This window comes from Cucurbita maxima, unplaced genomic scaffold, assembly GCF_002738345.1.
Source record: "Cucurbita maxima cultivar Rimu unplaced genomic scaffold, Cmax_1.0 Cma_Scf00018, whole genome shotgun sequence".
NCBI classification, from domain to species: domain Eukaryota; kingdom Viridiplantae; phylum Streptophyta; class Magnoliopsida; order Cucurbitales; family Cucurbitaceae; genus Cucurbita; species Cucurbita maxima.
The window spans coordinates 233,740-259,802 of NW_019272034.1; the positions used below are offsets into that span (position 1 = coordinate 233,740).

At 34.9% G+C, this 26,063-nt stretch overlaps 3 protein-coding genes across 5 annotated transcripts; 2 read left to right on the top strand and 1 right to left on the bottom strand.

The window, feature by feature from the left end:
* Positions 1–1,358: 1,358 nt before the first annotated feature.
* On the top strand, positions 1,359–5,263 carry LOC111493164 (glyoxylate/succinic semialdehyde reductase 2, chloroplastic-like). Its single transcript, XM_023142801.1, has 12 exons — positions 1,359–1,551; positions 2,070–2,142; positions 2,415–2,480; positions 2,697–2,772; positions 2,852–2,907; positions 3,638–3,722; positions 3,864–3,924; positions 4,155–4,207; positions 4,307–4,377; positions 4,477–4,549; positions 4,743–4,847; positions 4,950–5,263. Exons 1-12 carry the CDS (start codon positions 1,359–1,361, stop codon positions 5,106–5,108), a joined length of 1,071 nt encoding a protein of 356 aa, XP_022998569.1. The 3' UTR covers positions 5,109–5,263.
* Positions 5,264–5,745: 482 nt separating this feature from the next.
* LOC111492780 (glyoxylate/succinic semialdehyde reductase 2, chloroplastic-like) lies at positions 5,746–11,293 on the top strand. The gene is made up of 12 exons (XM_023142224.1): positions 5,746–5,929; positions 7,411–7,483; positions 7,769–7,834; positions 9,155–9,230; positions 9,300–9,355; positions 9,562–9,646; positions 9,721–9,781; positions 10,065–10,117; positions 10,216–10,286; positions 10,382–10,454; positions 10,776–10,880; positions 10,951–11,293. The coding sequence occupies exons 1-12, from the start codon at positions 5,884–5,886 to the stop codon at positions 11,107–11,109; spliced, it is 924 nt and encodes a 307-aa protein (XP_022997992.1). The 5' UTR covers positions 5,746–5,883; the 3' UTR covers positions 11,110–11,293.
* Positions 11,294–11,826: 533 nt separating this feature from the next.
* On the bottom strand, positions 11,827–24,838 carry LOC111492778 (general transcription factor 3C polypeptide 3). 3 transcript variants are annotated; one of them, XM_023142221.1, is made up of 20 exons: positions 24,665–24,838; positions 24,479–24,562; positions 23,309–23,685; positions 23,120–23,222; positions 21,834–21,941; positions 21,512–21,693; positions 21,215–21,410; positions 19,228–19,485; positions 18,777–18,926; positions 18,134–18,212; positions 17,486–17,599; positions 17,203–17,369; positions 16,066–16,187; positions 15,310–15,433; positions 15,133–15,204; positions 14,839–14,965; positions 14,415–14,529; positions 13,256–13,446; positions 13,021–13,133; positions 11,827–12,301 (listed from the first exon to the last, which is right to left on the bottom strand). In XM_023142221.1, the coding sequence occupies exons 3-20, from the start codon at positions 23,644–23,646 to the stop codon at positions 12,038–12,040; spliced, it is 2,823 nt and encodes a 940-aa protein (XP_022997989.1). In that variant the 5' UTR covers positions 23,647–23,685; positions 24,479–24,562; positions 24,665–24,838; the 3' UTR covers positions 11,827–12,037. The 3 variants fall into 3 exon arrangements, with proteins under 3 accessions (XP_022997989.1, XP_022997990.1, XP_022997988.1); XM_023142222.1 differs by having other exon boundaries at positions 24,448–24,562; XM_023142220.1 differs by lacking the exon at positions 24,479–24,562.
* Between the last annotated feature and the right edge of the window lie 1,225 nt (positions 24,839–26,063).

Here is a 26,063-nt window from a genome sequence, read left to right on the forward strand (position 1 = left end):
TCGGATCTGGATTAACTTTGAACACATTAATTATTGATTTAGTAATGCAATTAAACTCTTTTAAAATTTAAAGTATGAGTTTTAAGGAGAATCAATCATCGGCTACAATTTCTAACATTTGGCCGTTTTTGGACCCTACTTCTCTTTTGAAAAACCCAGCATTGAAATTGAAAAAAAAAAGGCAAGCAAGAGAATAATGTAATTCAAGCCGACCTGGTGGACCCCACTCCGTTTGTGAAACTAAAACTTTATGGTCTCCACGTTGGCTTGCCCCGGACGGGGATATACTTATCCCGTTCCGTTGTCGCATATCTTCCCGAATCCAAACAAACGTGCAATCAAGGTACGTTTCGAATTCGATTCTTCCCACAAATTTTAATATAAGAAAAAAAAAATGTCTTGTTTAATCTTAGTTTGAGTTTGATTCCCATTTCCGTTTAAAAAGTTGAGCTCAGTTAAATTTAACTCATTAACCACTTGAAATAATACGTCCTGATATTATTTATTGTACTATCAAACTTTAAAATGAGTCTAGTCATCGTCATAATTAAACGTTCCGTTACATCAACAACAATTATGTTATTATTTTTTGTTTATAATGAATTGAATTTTAACGGACAAGAATTGAGCAATCATGTCATCTTTTAAGGCATGAAAATGCTTTTTTTTCCTGGCTCGAATGATGACTAGAAGCATCTTTGAGTTGAGTTTTTGACTGCTTTCAATCCATTATTTCACGAACTTTATACCTCATTCAAATAATTGCTATAAACTTTTATCTAAATATGAAAAGTTATTTATTTTTATTTTTCAAAAGAATCAAGCCCATGTTGAACCCCTTTCCTAGAAAATACTCACATTAAAAAAGTTGGAAAATATATTTGGGTATTTTTATTTTTATTTTGTGAATATTCATGAATAAGTAGATTTTCTCTTCTTATTTTAAAAATTAAAATTGAATACGAGAAGGAAGAGAAAAAACGCTTTTAAGTTTTTAAATTTTCATGAAAATAATAATTAAATTTTTTTAACTTGATTACTTAATAATTTAATATTTAATGTAAAAAGTTCCATGAAAATTAAATTTTTTATTTAATAATTTAAATTTGGTAAGTCATAAGCATATTTTTAAAAATAATTATGTAAATTAGAGTCTAATTTTGCTACTAAACACGTAAATAATCTTTTAGCTTTCCAAGAATCTTTCATACGAAGTTCTTCGGTATGATTGATATTGGGCAAGCCCAACGGACCGTGTGTAATGGACAGATAGCGGCTTCATTTTTATCTCTTTATCCCCAAAATCCCTCCAAAACTTTCTCCTAGAAGAGCGTGCATCTTCTCAACCATCTGTGGCCATGACATTCTTCGTTAGAGGCACTTACACTCACAATCTATCTTCAACTGCCATGGCAATGTCCTCAAGCTTTTGCCCTCGCCTTCCAGTCCAATTCGGAACAAAACCCATTTTCCATATCCCCACGAAACCTTCCTTCTCTCTGTCTTTCAAGGCTTTCTCTGTTCAGGCATCCTATGGATCTTCTAGTAAAGGTAATGATATGATAAATCGTTTAGATTCTTCTATCTCTTTGTAGCTTTAAGCACGCTGGTTTCGATTCTGCATTTGAAGTTAAGTAGAATTCTCGGATTTCCTTGTGAATCGAGCTGTTCGGTTTCAGTTACTGAAGAATTTTCATGTAGTTTTCTTGAGGAAGGCTAGGGATGGGAGTTTATTATAATGCCGAAGAAATTCTACTGGAATTTAGTTTGAGTTATCGATATTACGAAATTTGTTTAAATTCTAGTACAGGGAGATAGCAATTATTAGTACTTTGTGTTGATGCTGACTTGTAGCTGACATTCGGGAGAGTTTTTTCATGTTAAATCTCGACGTCCACATTTAAAATTATAGGTAATATAGAAGAAATATCAAAATTGTCATTATATTTATGATCCATTTTAGAACTCATTAGTTCGCTATGATTTATGAACTCTTAGAAATGGCTCATATATTTTCTAAGTGAACCATCTGCTATTATCTTAACGCATGCTTATTTTTGTATCAACAGAAGAGCTGCGTGTTGGCTTCCTTGGTCTTGGTATCATGGGGGCACCAATGGCACAGAATCTTATAAAATCTGGGTACTAGGGTATTGCTTGATTGGTGTTTCATTACTGCTGGTTGTTAATAGCATTTTGAATTTGTATGATGAAGAATTAAGGCGGATTTTCATAAATGAAATTTGGATTTGAATTATGATCACGTATTTTCTGATAAAAATACAAAATGTTTCTGTTGATAATATATACTTCCCCTCTTACCTATTCATGTTTTTTTTATCAAATCAGTTCCTTGAAGAGGCTAATTGTTTACAACTTATATTATATGTGATTCCCTTACTGGTTTATGGCAGCTGTGATGTGACTGTTTGGAATAGGACCAAGAGCAAATGTGAGCCTCTCATTAATTTGGGTGCAAAGTGAGTTTCTGATGTTCTTGGTGTGACATAGTGCTTATTTTCTCCTTTTATTGATCTTTTTCTTACTAAGGTGTGAATGGAAACCATTTGAAGTACTCTTCAGACTCAGTTTTTCTTACAAAATGTACTTTTTTTAAAAAATAAAATGTAATTTTGTTTCCTACAGAACATGATTTGGAAATTTCCATTAATATTCAAATAAATCGGTTTATACAGATATCAGTCTTCTCCGCAGGAAGTGGCAGCGTCTTGCGATGTCACATTTGCAATGCTTGCTGATCCTAACAGTGCAGTGAGTATATTACAGTTTTAGTTACTAAAATCGTGTTGATGTCACAACTTTAAGCAGCTCAAATTTACGCTCTTTTCAGCTGGATGTTGCTTTCGGGGAAAATGGAGCTGCAAATGGAATGGCTCCAGGAAAAGGGTATCGCTTTCTTTTCGTTTACGGTGTGTCAATTCTTGTGAGATTCCACATCGGTTTGAGAGGGGAACGAATCATGTCTTATAAGGGTGTGGAAACCTCTCCCTAGCATATACATTTTAAAACCTTGAGGGGAAGCCCGAAAGGGAAAGGTGAAAGAGGACAATATCTACTAGCGTTGGGGTTGGGCTGTTACATATGGTATTAGAGCTAGACACTGGGCGATGTGCCAATGAGGAAGCTGGGCCCCCAAGGGGGATGAATTGTGAGATCCCACGTCGGTTTGAGAGGGGAACGAAACATTCTTTATAAGGGTGTGAAAATTTCTCCCTAGCAGATGCGTTTTAAAACCTTGAGGGGAAACCCGAAAGGGAAAGCCTAAAGAGGACAATATCTGCTAGCGGTAGGGTTGGGCTGTTACAATCACGTGACTTCGTTGTGCAATAAGGGTATTCTTGATTGATCCTCAAAACTCCTTTTCTAGATGAAAATCCAAGATTTCAACAAGACACATGGCAAAAATCTCCAATAGGCTGTGCCAAATTGGATGCAAAAAACAAGCATTAGAAATACAGTTTGACAAACTTTTATAACAACTTTAGTTAACATCAAATCCAGTTTCTCCTCCAAACATCATTTACTGTTCTGAACAAAAGAGTTCCTTTCTTATGTGCGTGTTGATATTATCATCATTTAGTTTAAGTTCCATTCATGCAGTTTCATATTTCACTAGGTATGTGGATGTTTCAACGGTTGATGATACTACTTCCAAGTTGATCAGTGCACGTATAAAAGATACCGGAGCTTCATTTTTGGAGGTAGGTGATTCAATATTCGATCGTAAAATAGAGATTATAATGCATATAAAGAGCAGTTAGGATGATTTTTGTTGGGATAATTGCGGACATGGTTAGATTAACAAGTGAAATTTTAACTCAGCTCTTGGAATTTCCTTCTAGGCTCCTGTTTCGGGTTCCAAAAAGCCAGCAGAAGATGGACAGCTGATATTTCTTACTGCAGGTCAGAAATTTGCTCATATTCTTTGCTATATTCAAGAGTGTCACATAGTCACTTGAACTATAAACCCGAGAAGATAGCGTTGTTTAAATAATGGAACCGTTCCTTAAAGTTCTCCTGATGATTTCTTTCTGTTTTCAGTATCATAAGATCTTTGTTTATCCCTCAGAGCTAGTGTTTTATTATCCTCTTATAGGAGGATTACGATACTGATGTAGTAGCTGCATATTCAGGTGACAAATCTCTCTATGAAACTGTTGCTCCATTTTTGGACATCATGGGGAAGGTATAACTACAAATACTTTTTTCACCATTCATAAATGTCTCGAACATGATGATATAAACTTAACCATTTCCATGTGTGTGTGTATATATATACTGTCAGTCGAGATTTTATCTTGGCGATGTCGGAAATGGAGCTGCCATGAAACTAGTTGTCAACATGATCATGGGAAGGTTTGGCCCAAATTTTACCATCAATCTTTTTTACCAATTTCTGATTAATATCTTGGATCTTGACAATTGCTCCCCTTTTAATTTTCCAAATACTTGAAGCATGATGGCAGCTTTTTCCGAAGGACTGCTTCTTAGCGAAAAAGTAGGACTCGACCCAAATGTTGTCGTTGAGGTATATTATCATGCACATACATTTTAAAGCTATTCAAATGTTCAAAACTTCACTGGAACAATTCTGTTAATTTTTAGTACCTACCTTCTTGTGTAACATTCATTGTGATTTTCGGCCTATCATGGGCGATGAAGACGACTCCGTTGGTCAAACAACGGGTGGGGAATAATCTTCATACATTGTGAAATTACAGGTAGTTTCTCAGGGTGCCATTAATGCACCAATGTACAAAATGAAAGGACCATCAATGATCAAATCCCAGTACCCCACTGCCTTTCCCTTGAAACATCAGCAGAAGGTTTGTAAATCCGAAAGGCCTTTGGGTTTAACGAAACTTTTAACCTCTTGGTCGATGATGAATGTCTGTGTTGTTTTTCTAAAGAGACGTTTTTTGTGGCAGGATCTAAGGCTTGCTCTGAGTTTGGCAGAATCAGTATCTCAATCCACTCCCATTGCAGCTGCAGCAAATGAATTGTACAAGGTAGCCAAGTCTCATGGACTTAGTGATCAGGATTTTTCAGCTGTCATAGAAGCTTTAAAAGCAAAGTTGCAGCAGTGATTACAATATCTATCAGTTCAACTTCAGTTGTATTCATAACACTTTTTCTCCCTTTTGCATGGTGATTTGGAAATCTATTATATATAAAATTGAATTGTACTTGTAAAACCTAAAAAAGTATTCGATTGAAAATAATTTTAGTCTCTAAATTCTCATAAAATAATGTGATAGTTAATGAGTTTTAGCTTGTAATGATACAGTTTCTGCACTTTAGAATTTATAAAAATTTAGTTCACATCACTAAAAATATTATTAAGATTTAATGAAATTTGTATGTATTTACGGAGCTCAATAATCAATAAACTTAATAGGACCACATATGTTAAATTATAAGTTGCTAAATAATTCTCATTTAATTTTGATGACAATTTTCATAATCTATACAAATACCATATTATTACGTATAAAAATTTACGCGATAAATTATTATCAGTTTGAAAGCATATTAATTATAGTGTCACAATTTAAGGACCCAACTGTTTTCGGGAGTTTAATGGAGGATGCCACGCGTCGCTTTTGAGGTTCTCTTCGAAAAGTTCCAATTCCGCAGAAATAGGAACATAGGCTACTAAACGACGTCGCATCGGGCCTTAGTGGTCCAACAAATTGGTTTCCCTCGCCAATCAAACGCTGTCATTTAACACCGAAAGAAAACCTGAAAATCTCTGTTTGGAGTTACACTGATCGCAGCTGCGCTGTTATTTCATTCAATCATTCGCCCTCCATTTTCGACGATCTTCGTCTTGTAGCACAGAAAAATCAAAGCAACTCCGATATGTCAAGTTCTGGCTTCTCTATTCCGGATGCAACTGCGGCCACCGGTAATTTTCGCTGCTGCATTTTGTACCTAAAAACCTGTACACGTAATTGGAACTTTTTTGTTGATAGCTCGATTTACGTGTAGTTTTGGAGATGCTTACTTGTATTTGCGATCTTTGAGTTGAGTATGTGGTGGAGATCATTAGGATCATTAGTTGTGATATTCGTTGCGAGTTGATTTGAACAAACTCATTATTGTTAGATGGAAATGAGAGTTCTCAATTTTTTTCCTTGGAAACGTAACAGTGCTTGCAGGTTTTGGAGTTCTTATCAATGTTTCTTTGGTTGTCCAAACTGTACCAACAAAGACATAACGTTTTTGGAAGTTCTTGTAGCAGCTAGTTTGGTTTACATGTAGTTGTGATGTTAGTCGGAGCTGCATTTTCTTCCTTGTAGTTGCGATCTTTGAGTTGAGTATCCAGCGGAGATGATTTGGTCATCTTTCTTCCTTGGTAGAGCTGTGATATTATTTGTTAGAAAGATTGATAGTTCCCGTTTTTGTTCTTGGAAATATAATAGAGATCTGTTGCTTTTGGAGTTCTTATCTATGTTTCTCTGTTTGTGCCAATTTTCGTAATGCTACTATCTCTACCAAAAAAGGCATAACATAATTGGAGGTTTTTGTAGATAGTTCGGCTTATATGTAGATGTAGCTGTTAAGCGGAACTGCATTTACTTGTTGCGATCTTTGATCATTTTTCAGCTTTGATAGAGTTGTGATATCAGCTGAGTATCGGTGAGGACACATTTATCCAAATTACAATGAATTAGTTGCTCACATTTTTGTTATTGAAAATAAAGTAGTGAACGACAGAGTTGGAGTTCTTTCTGTTGTCTGTCATCGTGCGGATCTTTGTAATGTGCGCTCTAAGAAAATTTCATAGCCGGAGAAAATTATGAAGTGGAAGCTGCAATTGCACGATTTTGGAGTTAGTTTCATAATATCGAGGATAGGCACAACGGATTTTGGAAGGTGGAAATGTTGGAGAAGGCACGTTCATAATCATTCATAAGAATGCTTTCACGAATGATGAAATAGAGAGATTTTTCCGCTAAAGCTTTGACGAGAGTGACTAATATTCCTTTCCCCTCGCACTTTAGGAGTTGAGTTTCAGCTTTTAGTTGAATTCTTTTTGATGGACTTTTTGTCAAATCTCTGACATACCTTCACTTATGTTCAAATCAGCAATACTTAGGATAAACAATTTGAAAATAAGGCCATAGAAGTCCTGGGAAAGTCTGGATTGAGTGGACATACCGGTCCAATTAAAATTTACCAAAACGACGCAAACGATTTGTTTTCCGCACTGAAAATTAGAAAGCAACGAGATTAGCAGTGTAGTGGTTTCTAAATTTTGGAGGCTCGATTTATTAATTTCACAATTCCGCTTTGGTCTGTCCATTTTGTGCTTTTGTTCTTGCTTTCTGGAAAGTTCACTAGCTTGCAAACATAACATAGCTCCCTCAATTTTTGTTTATGCAGGAAAGCTGCGCGTTGGCTTCTTAGGTCTTGGAATCATGGGTTCACCAATGGCACAGAATCTTATAAAATCAGGGTATGACTTATGGAGGATGTGTTTCCTTTCTTTTTTTTCACTTTCGAACCTCCTTTTAAATATGTATCATTAATTTAAATCTTTTCCATAGTAGAGGTTGACTAAGATATAATCACAATGTCATGTTGATTTTAAAAATTACAAAATTTCTTTGTTTCATGTACTTTGGCCATTCCAGTTGAAGAAACCCGACAGCACGTGTCTTATTTACTAGAGTTAGGTTTCTTTTGCTATCATCTACCCATAAATCTTTTTCATATGTGGTCTCCTCTGGTTTGTTTGTAGATACGATGTGACCGTCTGGAACAGAACCAAGAGTAAATGTGATCCTCTTATCAACTTGGGTGCAAAGTAAGTCCTTGATGTTCTGAGATGTATATGTATATGTATATGTATATCTATATATATAGCACACCCAACACCATTGATGCAAACGAATTCCGTAATATTTGCGGCATTTTGAGGATTTGATTTCCAATATACATCTGTGATGTGGTAAGGCTTTCCTGGAGCATAAGGCAGTGGTAAGACTTTTGGGTAGTGCTTGGGGGAATAGGATTCGAGAAAGGAAAAGGAGAAGTAGGGGGAGAAGGTCTAGGAATTAGTATTTTTCTCCGTCTCATTATCGTGTCTGGCTAACAAGGAAAGGAAACATATATTTCATTTAAGTGAATGAGCTATCCAAGAACTTCGAATGAAATTACGAAAAAGCACTCCAGGAACGAGAGAAACAGTAACATTGCGTGTCGTTCCCTAATGCTCTGTTTGTTCCTTAGAGATTAGCAGTTTTCCAAATACTAAACTAGAAGTAGGCTTGTATTTGAAACGTAATGTATTTTAATAGCGAACGAAACTGTTTGAAAGTCTCTAATGAAGAATAGAAAAGTGGAGGATTTAAGATCCCTTTTAACCAAAAACCACCGAAGTCAATTGGTTGGTATCCTTGAAGTTATAGAAACCGTTCTCAAATTTGTTTGAATTAAACAGAAAGAATTAATTACAAAACTATGTAGACAGTGTAGCCCATGTAGAAAACACCGAAGCGAACAAAATCTATGATTTCCTTCTCGCCGAAGCTTATTCCTATTGATGAAAGAGAAATACCAAGAAAGAAATACTCTTAAAACATAATTAACGAATATGTATGCATGTTTAATCTACTGGGTACCTTTTAAAAATAAACATTCTATAGATACCTTTAAAAAATGAATTTTTGAATTTGAATATAGCTTAATTGGTTGAGGTCTAATACTCTACTCCTTAGTAGTTGGAGTTGTGTTGAAGCTTAACAAAAAAAAACTAGTTTTTTTGTCCCAACTATACATCGGAAAATTAATTGTTCCTATGTCTTTAGGTTTACTTTGGTTAGGGAGCACCGTTCAGGAGAAATGTCCGTACGGTTTTGCCATTTTTCTCCCATTCCAATATTAGAGAAATCCGTTGGCGAGAAATTGGCCACCTGAAGATTCTGATCAAATTTTACCCTCCTGGTCCTCTAAGAAACTCCTTTCTTCTCCTTTTATTTTCTTTATTATTATTATTATTATTTCCAATCAATCATTTTTATTGACGTAATTTATATGCTAGAAATCTCGATTATTTTGAGTTTCACTTGATTATGGTATTGTACTCCGATGCTTCAATTATAATTGAACTAGTCTATTGATGCAGATACCAGCCTTCTCCTCGGGAAGTGGCAGCATCTTGCGATGTCACATTTGCTATGCTTGCTGACCCTGAAAGTGCGGTGAGTATACTTAATCTGCAGTTCTTAGACTGTTTATTTCTGTTCACCAACTTATTCTACCATTTTCAGTTGAATGTTGCTTCCGGAGAGAATGGAGCTGCTAGTGGATTGAGCCCAGGAAAAGGGTATGACCTTTTCACTTTGTATTACTAAATTTTCCATCAGTTATTACTAGTGCGAGAAAATTCCAGTAATTTTGTTGGATCTTTTCCCCTGCCGGAACTTCCGTTCAGTTCTCGATTTCTTCAATTTGAACCGCTTTCTCACGAAGTCCTATGATATCCTTTAATCATCATGTATACATTTTATCGTATCCTATTGCCACTGGCAGGTATGTGGATGTTTCAACGGTTGATGCCACTACTTCTAAATTGATTAGTGCACGTATAAAAGATACAGGAGCTCTATTTCTGGAGGTAGAGTAATATTTATAGCCATGCATACAACAAACAGTAGCGATTTGAACTTATTGATTGCAACTTTCTTTTAGGCTCCAGTTTCAGGCTCCAAAAAGCCTGCTGAAGACGGACAACTTATATTTCTTACGGCAGGTTAGCAACTTATATCATGAAGGGATTAACATATTATCACTTGTCATACTTCTTACGGATGAATTCACTTGGTCGCCATGTAAACTTTGTACAAGATAGTGCAGTGGTTTATAGCGAGTGCAGAAGAGACTATTGAATGATCAAAATTACAACGTTGAGCTGTATCGAATAGATTAATCAGTTAAAATTATCCTAATGTCGCCTGATTTAATTCCTTCTCCTATGAGTCTCATTTATCTATTTTAGGAAGGCTAGAATTTTGATATAGTTGCTTGACATTCAGGCGACAAAGCTCTGTATGAAAGAGTTGCCCCACTTTTTGACATAATGGGGAAGGTAGGAAGAATTTCAGCTATCTATACGACGAACTAATTTGGTGAAATTTGCCGTTCGTTTCTTCTCATCTTCAGTTTCGTATATTCTCATTCATGTAGTCAAAATTTTATCTTGGGGAAGTCGGAAATGGGGCTGCAATGAAGCTCGTTGTCAACATGATCATGGGAAGGTTCTGTCCCATATTTTCTCTTAATTTCCAATTTGGTATTCTGCCAACTAGCATCTTGTCATTGATTTTGTATTTATTTTTCTGAACGTTTGTAGCATGATTGCATCATTCTCTGAAGGATTGCTTCTAAGTGAGAAAGTAGGACTCGACCCGAGCATCCTTGTACAGGTATTCCCTAGAATAATTGTGCTTTATTTTATTATCAATGCTTAAAACCTCGAAAAAAGTCAAATAATTAGACCTCTGTCCCAGTAGTCCCAGGTGTAAAAGATACCCATTGGATCAACTACCATAGGTTGGTCTAGTGGCCAAGAAAGATTATGAAAATAAATAAATAACATGCTGGTTTGAAAACCGATGTGAATATTAAGAAAGAGAAAATACCCCATGATTTGTTCCTGTCAAAATTTTTAGGCATTCGCCTGACAATTTCACAGAAAGATTCCTCTTTGTGACTCAGATTGAACAATAAAATCTCTCTCATTACAGGTGGTTTCCCAGGGAGCAATTAGTGCACCAATGTACTCACTCAAGGGGCCATCAATGATTCAATCCCTTTACCCCACTGCCTTTCCCTTAAAGCATCAGCAAAAGGTAATTGCTTTAGATTTAGCAACTTCATACACATACCATCATCTTAATTCTCATGTGGCTAACTTTGCAGGACTTGAGGCTTGCTCTCGGTTTAGCCGAATCCGTTTCGCAGTCTACCCCTATTGCTGCAGCTGCAAATGAGCTGTACAAGGTAGCCAAATCTCATGGACTCGGTGATCAGGATTTCTCAGCCGTCATTGAATCATTGAAATCAAAGTTGCAGCACTGATAAACCAAGTAATTAGATTTTGTTGCACGCCATTTAGCTTGAATAATATTTGGTTATGGGTCATTTGCATTATCGATAGTGAACAATTTCCTCATAAATTTGCCCCCGTATTTTTAAGAATATGAATCATTCCTTGTGTTTGGATTCAATAATAATAATAATAAAACTATGATTTGAAATTCAACCTGATTTATACCTTTTTAAGATTAAATGCTTAAATTTTGAAAATTAATTTATTGGAATGGTGTCTTCATGGTTCCAGTTAAATTAACAATATGAAGAGTAATGTTTGTATATTTAAATATCATTTATAAAATGTGAGCATAAATAACTCAACTCCAGGCAAAAAAGTTGAAATTTCTACTTCCAACCCTATTACATCCCTAGAAGACATTAACAAGGCAAATACATCTTTTCAATTGATCCGTTCATTTCGTTTATTCCTGTTATATCAAATTTGACAAAAAAAAAAAAAAAAAAAAAACGGAATTAGGATTCAGCTCCTGATCAACACCTAGTTTAACAAAATCTGGTTTCCACCTCTTTCTAGTTTTTCATGAGTATAATAAAAAAGAAAAGTCGTGTGTTCGACGTACAAAGGAAAAAAAAAATCAATGTACAAAGGAAAATACTAGTAGCTTCAGCTAAATTAAATAATAATAATAAATAAATAAATAAAGACTCTTTAACTGCCTAAAACGACCTAGAACTATATTCTTGCCCTATAAAATCGACTGAATCACTAATTTATCTTCACAGATACATACATAATCAACTGAATCCTTATAAAGTCGGTCATAAAATAATATATCCTTAACCTATATATACAATGTTGTCAAAATAAAGATAAATCTATTGCTAGTTAGATGTTAGAACACAGCTGTTACCTCAAAAAAAAAAAAAAAAAAAAAAAAAATCTGCTTCCTACTTAAAATGTGCAATTATCTTTTAGGACTTGCCTAGCAAGATCTAAAGCTCCGCTCTCTTTATATATAAGATGCAAATTGTAAGCCGCTTCTCTACGTAGATCACAGTAGACTGATGTCTGATGCTTACCGTCTTGATTCTCTCCAAAAAGTTCTGGGATGGGACAATCCTTCTGGTAAGTTGCAAGCACCTTTTCGTAATACGTAACTGCTAGTGTCACCAGTCCAATGTGATGATATGCTCGAGCTATGTTGTACAAGGCTTCCTACACATAATTAATAGGGCAAACACAATGGTCACAAGAACTGTGAGAAAATCAGGTTCTCGATCAATGTGTTAGTTTTTCTTTTCAACATTCCCGTGTTTCGACCAGCTTGCATGCACCTCATTATTTTCATAGGATAACCATCTCACCATAAACCTTAAGTAGGTATCCATCATGGCTTAGCCAGTAACTGGAAAGCACCACTGCAACCTCTAGCTCGCTTTCAGGAGAAAATACAAATTAAAAGCTCAAAACTACTTCTATTTCATAACCATTCCATTTTTAGTTCTATTTACCCTCAATTTCTATTTTCACTATTTTTGTAAACACGTAAATTTTTAGCCAAGTTCGAAAAACAAAAACAAGTTTTCTTCTAAGATTTTAAAGCACAAAGGTGGGAATATTATTAATAAATTCAATTTTCAAGAACAGAAAGTGAAAAACATGATGGTTCGCATACGGGGCCTTAGAAACTAAGGATAGAGAATAGAACATGTCTTTTTTGCAACACAACTTTTATGACCATAACTCGTCAATAATCGTAGCTCGTAGCTCAAATGACACAAATTCATTTTCCTGGTTAGCTTTATCCTTGTCAAACTTTTTAACCACATATCATCGCGACCATAGCTTAAATGGCAAACAATGCCAATTTCTTGGTACTCTTTTTTTTTTTTTCTTTTTTACGAATGTGCAATAACAAAATAACAATATCATACCTGGCTGTTATCACAAAGCTTCAAATTTTTGTAGAGGAATGCCAAGCCTTGTGCAACACACTGATGCTTGTTTTGAAGACGAAATCCAAGTGTCAAGTTGATCAAGGCCGTTCCTGAAAGGGACATTTTAGGGCCAAGGAAGAAAATCGTAGAAAACATGAAACACTGCGAACCAAATTAAGAGTAAATTAATGTCATCTAAATATACAAGAGACATGAAGAACAGGACTCATACCAACACACAAGTTAATTAGGGGACTATCCGGCAACAGTTTATAAGCTTCAAGATATTTCCTTGCCGCATCTTGATGATGACTAATGGCGGTAAATTGATGCCCAGCAATGATATAGGGTGGTGCACAATCTTTGTACTTGGTTTGCATGCTATTCAGAAGTTTGCAATGCCTTGAATCCCGGTTTGTCATTCTAGAATACAGGAAAGCCTCAGGTGAGTTGTAATTTATTGATTAAAAAAAGACAAAAAGTAAACATAATGCTCCTATGCAAGTACTAATTTATTAAAAAGAAAATATGTGGAGTAAGTAGAAGTATATCGTATTTTCTCCAAACTCATATGCTACACCTCTCACTATCAGAAAAAGTAGTTACACGGATCTTAGTAAAACGCAATAGTTAAAGGATCTTTACCTTCCTTACAGTTAAAGGTTCCCATTCTCGCTTAGTAATATAATATTCTAAGAAAAAGAAAAAAATTGTTTAAAGTACTAGAGTTAAAGCAACTTTGACAGACTTTGGTGTAGGTGAAATTTGCAAGAACTGGACTGGCTGACTCTTGTAAACAACTGTAAAATACTGCCTCAAACCAAAATGAGGACTGCATGGTATGGACTAGAGACTCCTCGGAGCTTTCATGGGTAAATTGGCCGCTATTTGTGTCTTCCGTAACAAATTAGATTTCAAACATCAAGGTCCCAAAAAAAGGCTGAAATTTTTGCATGGTCTGTTGCTACCTGAGTATAAATACTCGAGATAAAATCCCAAGTAGAAACCCAGACTATTCTTCTTCCCCCAAGTATATCCGAACTGCGTGTGCAACTAAGAATCCATGAACCATCTTTTCATTGCTTGCAAATAGGCTGCAGCTTGCAGATCTCTTCTGTGCAAGTTCACAAGCATATCAACGTGTGGTTTTACTTTTCAAAATTCTCTAGTGTTTTTATCAATATTGTAATTTTTCTTCCCTTTCCATAATTGAGAAACCAGCTTAGGGATAAAAGGTATCCTCTGTGTTCAGGAGGAGTGCCCTCTTATCTACCTTCCATTTTTATATTGTCCGTGGAATAAAAGGCGTCTCAAATACAGAAATATTTTTTAGGACAACAAATGCAAATAGATTTGTTTCAAACCAAATAAAATATCAAAGGCTCAAATACCTTGAAGATACTTTATAATAACAATTCCAAGCAGAATTGCTATAAGGGTACTGCTTCACAACGTGCTTTGCAAAGTTGAATCCATGCTTGGTATCAGTTGAGCTGAATGCTAGTTCTGTAAACATAAAGTTAATTCTAATAAAGAAGCAGATAAATAGCTCAAAAGTTCAGAAAATCAAACAATTGCAGGTTTCCATATTAAAAAAATTTCAATTACATTGTAATAAAGGGCCATTCCTTCACTATGCCCTCAATAGGCCATTTTAATACAGTAAAATATGAAATTCATGGGATATGATGAGAGCCTTCGGCCAAGAGAATTTAGGCGACCATTTCCTTTTTGAAGCAAGCCACTAATCTAGCACCATTGTTGAAAATAGGCAAAATAAATGTAACAAGTGAAACAACTTGTAAAAATACTTACGAGCTCCGAGTAACTGGAGTTCCTCCTTCCTTTCTATGGACAACGAGTTAAAAGCCAACTTTAAAGTTAGACTTATGATCTCTAAAGCTTCAGAACATCTTCCCAAGGAAGCCAAAGCCTTGCACAACTATACAAATCACAAAGAGGGAATTAAATGGATGATCAAATGGAAGTTAGGTAATGAAACAAACGGAACTGCATAAGGATGGGTACATCAGTATGTTCATTTGGCATAATGGGATAATAAACAAAGAAAAAAGTACAAAGATTGAGATAAGCGTAAGAGGTACTAACATCAACAATAAGATTATGATATTCTTCATCCTTCAGAAGATTAGGCAGGGGAGATTCTCGGGGCACTCGTAGCTAGAAACATCACAGATGAAAATAAAAGCATTCATGGTTGAATTTTTGCTAGCATATCCAGAGTTCGTATTGCAATAAAAATGAGCAAACAACCAAAAAAGTTACCATTGGCTCATCATCGAAATCATCATAGTTCAGATTCACTCCAGCAGCCAGAGCTTGAGCCTTCTTCTCTTCCCTAATTCTTTCCCTCTTTTGAAGCAATTTCTTTGCTCTCGACGCCTTTGATCTAATTTAGCACACAGATAAGAGGTTTCATATTCTCGCTCAAAGCAAAAAATCAGGATTTATAAAAAGAAAATAAGCAGCAAGGTTATGGGAAACTCAAACCTTAAAATGACTGTTGCTTCAGAAGCCATACATAGGAGTTTTTTTAGTGACCAAACATTGAGAAATTTTTGAGGCTCATTACTTGATATGTTAAGAACTAATGAAGTATTTCGGATGTGTAATTGTAGGTGTCAGATACAAAATAAGACTAGAAACCATTTTAACATTGCACCAAATATGATCATTTTCTTCGCAAACTGGACAAACGGCAGGAACTAGAAGTCTAGAACTAATGACCACAAGGGAATTTGAAATAAAATTTTAAGTCAACGATCAACATCAACCCCTATTTTTAACCAACACGTGAAGAACTTGACGGTACAAACCAGACTAGTAATATTACTACATTCCAACATTCTCATCAAGAATGTCAGGTGACTTGGAAAGTTAAAATTATTCAAATGTCCAAAGAATCAAAGTTATTCACTAAAGGCAAGAGACATGCTAATAAATCAGACTTATTAAGGAAAGTACGAAATTATGTTAAAAATGATATTCTTACAACATATTGTCAAGACCTTGATTACTTACAAATCTGATTTAGGAGCTACAGGTCTGAATCCACGAAATAGGCCACCGGTTTTACGTCCATCTAGTACTTTGACTCTTTCAAGCAAAACCCTCTTTGGAAGCTTCTTCTTGTTCACTTTAATCTAAAACCCAAACACAAGTTATCTTTAAAGAAAGGACATGGAATTTAGAATCGGAAATAGAAGAAATTTGAGAGACAGAATCTACAGATTTTGTGATGGATACAGTGATTTTGAATTCTTAAAAAATAGCCTTAAATATTAACATATTATACTACATAAGGAAAATTGCGCATTGAAGTGGGTATATCCAAGAAACATAAAACGGTAATGAAACTTGTTACGGGAGGAAAAAGGACCCATAAAATATATGGCCTTAGCTGTTAGTTGCTTTTCTAATTTATTATTTACTTTTCAAGAGCATCGAAAACAAGGCAATAGGACTTGCAACATAATAGATAATCTGACCAAAAAGTAAGGAAAAGGAAGTTCAAATGTTTAGCCTTGGTGAATTAAATACAAATTCATATATCACATTTCTTTCCATAAGAAAATTTTATGGCCTTAACTGTTAGTCAATAAAATTGTTACACCCCACATGAACAACTCTTTTCCCCTATAACATGCCTATGTTCTTCTTTCATTCTCAACGGAGTTCTTTACCCAATGTTCCTCTTCTTCTTTTAATCAACTTTTTTTTGAGCTAGAGGCCTCTTATATTGTCTGTCTAACTGTTATCTTACAAGTTTGGAGCCAATACTTAATTTCCAAAGCCAAGTGTCCATGTTGCAGATAATTTTTTGCTAGCCAAGTTTACATCAACATGCAGGGTAATTGTGTTTGCCTCTTCTTGGACATATACGATAGATAGTTTCATTTCCTTTTCATATTATACAAATCATGATTTGCCCAATCTAGAATTTGTGAGAGATGGATGGCAATAATTATTTTAGAAAACTTGTTCTTAAGACATGAGAAAGGACCTAGAGTCTAGAGATCCAAGCAGGCATGAGAATGAATATGAGAAAATGAGCAATCTTCAAATTAGTCTTTATGTAGACTAAAATATCGTTATAACTAGGGAAGAGTAAGAGACCACGGTAAAGAAAGAGGTTTTCGGCCACATAAATTTTATTACCTTTTCATGAAGAGTCTCAATATACAAGGACTCACGGACCAAAGGAAAGATTGCCTCAACGAAGTTCTCAAGCATTCCTTTAGTTCTGAATATGTGGCAAAGCTTCAGTTTTACTCTCTCATTGAGCCACCAAGGTTTGCATTTGCTGGAAGATGAGCTAGTTGAGTCTGCATAAATTCAGAAGTACCAAAAAATGTTTAATAAGAAAAGTGAAACACCTGCTAGCTCCATCTTTTAACTTGCAAGTGATAAAGAACAAGATAGTGATTTAATGAACACATACTTGAATCTTTCGGAGGAGATAGTAATGAAATGGCTTCTTCTTCTCTAGCTTCCTCGAGGAGGAGGGAAGCCAAAGTTAATCGAGCATTAATGTTATCTTCAAGATGTTGAAGCACTGCAAAAGAATATTTGATAGCTCTATAATATTATTAAAAACTCACTCAAGATTTGGTACCACTTCAATGTTGAGTGTTTAAATGGAAAGGAATAACAGAATTTTAACATAAAGGCAAAAGATCGGTGGAAGAAGCCGATTTAGCAAAGTTTTATGCCTCTTCCTGGGTTTCCGTTGATGGGAGGTTTTGCATTTACAACTCGAGCGTTATTAACACAAATTAGGGGTTTTTGTAAGGTTTGATTAAAAGTTTTTTGAGATATAACTTCATGTTTTATTTGGTTCAATTCTAGACTTTAATGGTAACTTTTGGCAAGTTTATTTTTTGTTTCAAAAGAAAAAAGAAAAAGAAAAAGAAAAATGAATTCTCTAAGACATTTGTAAATATATCATCCTCTTTATAAGTAAACGAGAACTGCATTTATAAAAGAAAATTACAAAGAGAGATCAATTTGAAATCAACCATGAGATCATCCTCGACTACAAAAAGGCTCCAGATGGCAATAATTAAATCATTCAGGAAATTTGCCTCACCTTTATAAAAGAAAACAATTGCCTCTGCTCTTTCATTAGTTGATGAGTAACATTGGGCAATTTTTAGGTATAGAATTCCCTGATATAAAAGTGAGGTGTTATTAATCAGGGTTAATTACCAAAAAAAAAAAAAAAAAAACTCAAGGAGTGCTGTTCAAATAAATAAGAAAAAAAGTCTCGATATAATAATCTTTTGAAGATTAAAAAATATAACTAGATAAAATTAATTGAATCAGGCAATACATTTAAAAAGATCTAAGACCACTACACAGCAGAACAATGGAGGTTGAATCCTCAATCTTATCATTCAAAATACATCAAAACCAAGAGAAGGAAACAAGAACCACTAACTGTATATTGAAGATAGAACTTAAATATTCAGTTCTACGAAATGTAATGTAGAAACATGGAGAAATGCGTACGAAATTTTGATTGAAGAAAATGCAGCATGCATATAAGATCAACAGTAAGTTTGAGAATTTCTTATCACAAAACCTATGACGTGTATGCTGGGTGGATATAGCAACCAAAAACTCACCAGAATATCTAATAGAATTATGTAAAATGCTATCTAACAATTGTCACGTCACCCCACCCTCCCAACACCTCACTTAAAGGAAAAATGAAAATCATAAGCGCTTACCACGTTCCCTCCAGCATTTACTTCTTCTGACATCAGATAATACTTCAATGCCAAGTTATAGTGCTTAAGACTCAGTAATGAGTCTGCAACTTCAATCATCAAATTTGAGCCTTCATCGCCAGCTTCTCGTCTCAAATTAGCAAACAGGCACTAGTGGTAAATATAAACTGGTAAGTTTAATATTTTCAAACTCAAGACAGAAAGCAAACATGGCACGAAAACATCTTATAATGAAGAATTTATCGTCGTTATACTTCTAAACAGTGCGTTAAGAGGATTTCCTGAAGAGTCAGCCCTATCAACAACATAAAATAAAGGAGTAAAACTAAATTCAGAAAACGATGGCTTTAACTTCAAATGAACGGATTATCATACTTAGTTGGCACACTATGGATATGTAAATATAGCAGTATTTACTTAGTGGTAGTTATGCTTTGAAGAACATACTGACCTCTGCCTTCTCAAAATTTCCAAGATGGATGTGGCATATTCCTGCTTTAGCAGTCAAGTTTAAAGGTAGCTCATTATCTGCACAGTACACACTATCTGCATGCTCAATGCACTCAAGAGCTTTGCTGAATTCTTTACTTCCCATGTATAAAGAAGCTAGAAGATCAACTACATCTAAATCAGCTTCAACTGGATGTCCTTTGATGTAGTTCTCAAGAATGCAAATTGCACGTTCAAGATGACCGCATTTTTGGTACAGCTAGCAAGGTAAAGCAAGACAGACTTGAGTCGCAAATTTAAATAAATCTAAACATAGATAGCTGACTCGGAATCAGATATAATTCCTCATCAAGGATAATTGAAGCTCAGAAATTAAAGACAATTAAGTTCAATCAAACTCTCTACCAGGGAACAAAAAAACCATAACACAAGCAACATATATTATAATAAAATAGACGACAACAAAAAAGATCCTCAGACATTTATAAGCTCCAACAGGAATAAGCTTCATTATTTCAAAACTTGTAAGATGTAAAATTTAACTAGTAGGAATTTAACATCAAAACTGCATGGAAATGTGTTTCATTAAAATAATTAAATGCAAATCATGGATTCAATGACATGGATAAATTAATTAATTGAATGGACATAAACCCAATCAAGTTGGATTGTGGTTAATGAGGAGATTGGAACTGCAAAGTCTTCATTCCAATGTTTTTTATAGATATATATTCGTAACTCATAAGGCTTGGAAAATCCAACTTGAGAAGAGAAAATTAACTAAATACAATCTAACCGGAGAAGAGAAAATAGTTAAAAGAAATTTGATTGGCTGATGCACAAAACAGGTAATACGTTTATAATTGTTTTTACAAGAAACAAAAATTCTTCATTGAATAAATGAAAAGAGACTAATGCTCAAGGATACAAACTCCACATGAGAGAAATAAGATAATCAACCCGAACAGAACAAGCAACCCAAAAGAAGATAAAAACTTGAGGAGAAAAACCCAAGAAGACCAACAAGTAAATAAAGAAAACACCAAAAATAGATGATAAACAAACAGGCGAAAGATCAAGAGCCTACGAACACCACCAAACCACCAGAACAACAACAATAAAAAAAACAATAATAAAGCCAAACCACTAGGGCGTGAAAGAGACTGAGAGACCACACAAAAATCAACAGCCCACAGAAAACCACACTAATGGCTAACAAAACTTTCAAGGGGATACCGAACAGAAAACCACACTAAAGGCTAACAAAACTTGGGGATACCGCCAAACCACCCGGAGAGCACAAAAAATCAAAGGACAAAAAACCAAATGGAGGAAGGAATTCTCGGGAGAGTTGGTATTAACTAAAGGAGAGAGAAGTGCTTCTTGAGAACCAGAATAAGTTTGGTGAAAGTTGTGTGCATGTCTTCCATCATTAATTTCCTCAACAAAGTCTTCAATAGGTTGAATTGAAGAAAAAACTGGAAAAGGAAATATTTTCATCTTCCTCTAAGTGGTTGTTCATCTCCAAGAATTTTACTGATGTGATCAATATCAGGGAAATCCAAGTAGTGGCTCAAAATAATTTCTCCTTGCTCAAACAAACAATCCATGGGAGGATTAATCATATCTTCATCAATTGCTTAAATAAAGACACCAGAAACTCCTAAATTGGGATCAATTATTTCAACTACAACAGGAAGAAAACCACATTGGTTTGGAAGAATTTCAATATAAGTGTGTTCACAATTAACAAAATCAAAAATTTTGAAGAACAACTTCAAAACCACCCATGGTTCTCATCCATGATTCCAGAAGTAAGAAAACTGATAAATCTTCGGCTGTTAGATTGTTAAAATGGGCATGAAAAAGGGTGGACCCTTCAGTTGGGCTTCACTTAGATTGAGGATACAAACGTGTACAAATTAAAGCAATCATAAATCTAGGAATAAGGAAGTCAAACCCAATGGCAAGGAGATTAGACATCAAACCTTCGCTCCTGTCATTAGTGCTTCAACATTTTCAACACTTAGTTGGTGAATTTGGTCATATGTTTCAGCTGCTTTCTGACAATCTCCGCGCTCAAGGTAGAGTGATGCACGGTAAAATAATAAATTAATATCATCAGGCTCTGCTTTTATTGCTTTAGAAAGACAGTAGCTTGCTTGATCAATGTCACCTCGGTCACTGCACTTGTTAAATATATACAACCTGTAAATCATATTTCTTGATTTTTTATACTAAAACTAAAAGTGATGACTTCATGGGAACACATGAGAGAACCTCACATTGACCATGAAAATAGCAGTTTCCAGAGAGATGAATCTTTTGGCATTAAATGTGCAGCTAGCATGTAGAATCCCATGGCTTTTACATCATCCCCAATTGCATTATAAACAAGTCCAAGTGTATGGTACGAATCAGGTACATCTGGGGCTTGCAGAACAACTTGACTCAATACAGATATAGCCTGCAAGCATAATGCTGCAAAGAGTAAATTCAGTGATACAAAAAATATATATTGTTTTGCTTATACTCTTTGTAGGCATTGCGATGTAAAGACTAAACAGAACTAATCAAAGGAAAGAAGATCGTCTTAAGATTCTGTACCTTCTCATACTGGCCCTGAGCATAACATAAAGTTGCATCACCAAGCAACTTTGTAACATCACAATTAAGCTTTCTCTTTGATCCTTTCCGCCTACCTCGTTTTTTAGGCTACAAGGACAGAGAAAAGCTTGCATCTTATAAAAGATTATAGAAAACAAAAGGAAAAAGAAATAATCGGTAGAAGGCCCAATATAATACATTCCAGAGGGAAGGGGATGTGATATGACTTTTTTAAATAGCCCAAAGCTTCCTCTACTTAATTCAATATGTAGAGGCTTTTAACCAATCTTTACAGGAGTGGTTGCCTAGGGCTTGCCTCTAGGAGACAACCCAAAAAACCTGGTGTTTACAATTTTGATGCAAGTGGTAAAGTATATTAACAGCTTCCACTGGATAATATGCACAAAACCAAATTTACAGTTGACTATAAAAGCCTGACCATTCTTTGTAATCATATCATTATGAATAAAAAAAGAACTTTGTCATCTAAGCCAAATTTAGTGGTGAAAAGGATGATGAATAAATTGCCCAAATTGGAAAAAAAAAAGATTATTAATGGGAGGAAAAATGACTTCTTATCCAATCAGAATTTGTGCAGTCCAACACCAGATCTTTTTAGAAGTATCTAATTAACGTTCCTGCTACTCTTGCCAGTAAGACTGAGAATAATACCAGAGATTTATTAAGGGAGTAAGTGGAGCCGGAGACACCAAGGCAAGTTGCTCTCATGTGATCAACTGGACTATTGTTCCTTGCTTAAGGAATTATTGTGTCATTTGCGCTCGAATACTCAAGTAGAAGCTCCCTCAAGTTGTTTCTGTGATACTTAAAAAAAATCTCTAACACATGACAACATCTATATTTTTTGCCTTTTTAATTCTTGAAAAGAGCATCTATATTATTCAATTAGTTATAATGCATTCTAAATGACCCTAAGAAAAAATTAACTGGACTGGATCTCATTTACTTAACATCAAATATTAAAACAAGTTGTAGAATTCCTAGAAGTTTAGGATACGGGGCATACACTCTGATCCTTTCCTCCAAAAGAATTCCATTTTTCATATTACTTATCTTGTATACCAAATAGCACCCGTACATAATACCAGAGAATAGTTCTATTTAAGTGTTACCTTGTTATATCCATAAAACGAGTTTTGCATCTCCTCCAAAATCCATAACTAAACTAAGTCTGTAATAAACATGCAAGTTTTAAAATAAGTTTGAGCCATTATACAGATATATCATCAGAATAGTCATAAAAATGACATTCGCATGGATAGTACCTGCCTTCGCTTCCTCCTAGATCCATAATTCATAGCTTCCATAATTTCCTCAAAGCTTGCACCAGAAATATCTTCTACCCTGCCTCTCTTTGCAGACCTCTCGCTGTTTTTAAGAATATAAAAAGAGTGAGAGAAAATTAAGAATATAAAAAGGGGGTGAGAGAACATAAAATATACAATAAAATTTACCTCTGACCATTTGCAAGAGCCTTTCGCTTTTTCTCAGCAAGAGCTTCATATTCAAGACGCTCAAATTTTTTATATGGTTGGATGCTAAAATCTGTCCCTTCAACAAAATCAAAAGGATTTTCTCCGGCCTTGAATTTGAAAATGTAACCATCTTCTTCTTCATTATCATCTTCTCCTTCATCCTCTACTTCTTCCTCGTCTTCTTCTTCTTCCTCTTCCTCCTCCTCCTCCTCCTCCTCCTCTCTATCCTCTACTTCTGTTTCAACAACTCTTTTTCCTCGCACATCACAACCAGGAACCTCTTCATTGTCAGAAATTGTATTCCCCTCTTCTTCCATTCAAATGCACGATATTTGAACTTTTTGAAAGAAAATTGTCTGAGAGAGAGAAACAATAACAAATTTATTAACATATACAGAATGAATGATTAAATAACATTAAGAACCTAAATTAAATTTATAGCAATATGCATCTAACAGCAAAAGAAACACTTCAAATTTTCAAAGGCAAGCTTCATGAGCAAATCGCAAAGAAAAAAATATGGTAAAATTTTTCACCAAACCATTAGCAGTCAGTGCCAGGAGTTGTTAAATTTTACCCAACCCCAAAATTTCTCAAGAACCAATGGCACAAGCCATATATATATAAAAACAACAACCACTGAGGTAGAAGACGATCAAGGACATCCCTACTACGAACAAACAACCATGAATCACCCCAAGCTTATGAACAAATAAATCAAAATTAAGATATATGAACACAAAATTTTGTAGCAAGCTCTTGACATTCCTACGCCTCTGTCAGTGCCGCCAAATAATAATCGGTCGTAAAGTAGAGAAACAGAAAATTTGACTTCAATACCAGAAGCCAAATACAGCTTACAGAATTGTAAGCTGAAAAGGGAACCAACAACTTGCATCTAGTTGAAAATTTTGATTTCTGTTAGCTATATCCTTGTATAAGAGTAGCTCAAACATGAACTCCCAACGGCGCCAAATAATGATTTCAATAACCTAACTAACGTCGAATAAAACTCAAAGAGTTGCTAAGCTTTTAATATCCAAATCCGATTATGAAAGAGAAACGAACTAACTAAACATAGTAGGAAATTTTGATTTCTATCTTCTCTAGAGCAATACCATAGCCGAAATAAAATTTAACTCCAATCACCTAAACCGACAATTGCCCGCAGATCAAAGATGGCGAACTATGGCGCGAAAAGAGAGACCAACCGCCTCTGGCGGGTTCGAATTTCTGAAATTAACCCAAGGAAATTTAATAGGTGCGCTTTCAGATCGATCATACCGAACAATAATTCCGATTTTCGATCCAAACGAATGTTCAATGTTAGATTACCTGAGTGGAGGGCGGCAGTGGCAGCGGCGAAAGGGAGGGAGCGACGGAGGAAATTGTAAAAAAATAATCCAAATTTTAAGGGAGCAAAAAGTTTCATTCAAATGCGCGCCCAAGGTGAAGGGTCTTTGTGAATTTGGAGGGTTTGTTAAGTATTGAGTTTATTAATCTTGTTTTTTTTGGTGTGTTTATGTAATTTAGATTTTTAACCCTGAATAGATTAGGTAAGTCTCTTAAAAAACTTAATTTTATAGCAAGTATGAAAATTCCAATTTTCCCGGATTAAACTATTTTCACTCGTAAATTTAAAACTATGATAAATAATAGATAACTTATACATTGACTACTTAATTCAAGTAATAAAAATATATTTAATTCACACTAGTACAAACCATACTTTTAAATTTTTATAAAAAAATCAAAAAATATTTTTGAAGTTAAAAAGAATAAAAAATATTAATGAAAATTTTGAAACTCCAATAATTTTAAAAGTTTTTTAAAACTCTTTCTTTGTTAAATAAAATATTAATAAGTTCCTTAAATTTATTAACTTTGTATTTCTATTTCTAATATTTATGAGCGGTGAAAATAGAACACACATAAATCTCTCTGTAAATTTCCTTAAAAAAAAAAAGAAGAAGAAGAAGAAGAAGAGTTGTGGGCTTCCCGGTCGGAGACTGCGAGTGCTTGGCGAGTTCTATAATCTGACGAACTTCTCTCTGTGCCGGCGGCTATAGTCCGCTTACAAAAACTACCACTGCTCGCGTCGCAACAATGGTTGTCCACACGAGCGCTGACCCTTCTTTGTCGTCTTCTTCCTCTCCTTCATTACCGCCGCTGGCGGCTAACCCTTCTCCGCTCATAGTTTTCAGGCCGCTAGCTTCTGCCATTTAAGGCGCCTCCTCCACAACAGCGAGCACGTAACAATCTCCCATGCCATGCGACGTCGTACAATGACTCTATCAATTGGTCATCGGTGTTTTCTCGCACAAGTAATAGACTACAGCAGCTTCATTCCAACCCTTTATAAAATTTGAGTTTTTTATCATATAAACTAACAATTTAATTCTTATACTAATTCACAATTATTATTATTTTTTTAATTCTGTTTTATTTTCATCCCTTTCAAACATTTAAACTATTGATAAAATTTTAAAAGAAAATTGTGATAAAAAGTCGAAATTGTACATGTCATGTGAGAGGGGTGCCATCTTAACGAGGCTGAAAATGACATAATTCTTCATCAAATTTTTAGTCGCAGTTTTGCATTGAAATGTTCATCCGTACAAAACTTCTTGAATTTGGGATAGTAAAAATTTTAAAAATTTCATTAAAACATGGTAGGAGAAAGACACGGTATCCGCTTTTTATTTTTCAGAGATAGAAAATAAGTTTCTATTTT

What these genes read in the sequence shown, in the direction of transcription:
- LOC111493164 (XM_023142801.1), top strand. Translation starts at nt 1,359, where the DNA reads ATGACATTCTTCGTTAGAGGCACTTACACTCACAATCTATCTTCAACT. An exon ending in CCGGAGCTTCATTTTTGGAG is followed by an intron (nt 3,723 to 3,863) that starts GTAGGTGATTCA and finishes ATTTCCTTCTAG; the next exon opens with GCTCCTGTTTCGGGTTCCAA. An exon ending in GCTGATATTTCTTACTGCAG is followed by an intron (nt 3,925 to 4,154) that starts GTCAGAAATTTG and finishes CTGCATATTCAG; the next exon opens with GTGACAAATCTCTCTATGAA.
- LOC111492780 (XM_023142224.1), top strand. Translation starts at nt 5,884, where the DNA reads ATGTCAAGTTCTGGCTTCTCTATTCCGGATGCAACTGCGGCCACCG. An exon ending in GGATTGAGCCCAGGAAAAGG is followed by an intron (nt 9,356 to 9,561) that starts GTATGACCTTTT and finishes TGCCACTGGCAG; the next exon opens with GTATGTGGATGTTTCAACGG. An exon ending in CAGGAGCTCTATTTCTGGAG is followed by an intron (nt 9,647 to 9,720) that starts GTAGAGTAATAT and finishes ACTTTCTTTTAG; the next exon opens with GCTCCAGTTTCAGGCTCCAA.
- LOC111492778 (XM_023142220.1), bottom strand. Translation starts at nt 23,646, where the DNA reads ATGGAAGAAGAGGGGAATACAATTTCTGACAATGAAGAGGTTCCTGGT. An exon ending in AATTGTTTTCTTTTATAAAG is followed by an intron (nt 17,600 to 18,133) that starts GTGAGGCAAATT and finishes ATTCTTTTGCAG; the next exon opens with TGCTTCAACATCTTGAAGAT. An exon ending in AGCTTTGTGATAACAGCCAG is followed by an intron (nt 12,302 to 13,020) that starts GTATGATATTGT and finishes AATTATGTGTAG; the next exon opens with GAAGCCTTGTACAACATAGC.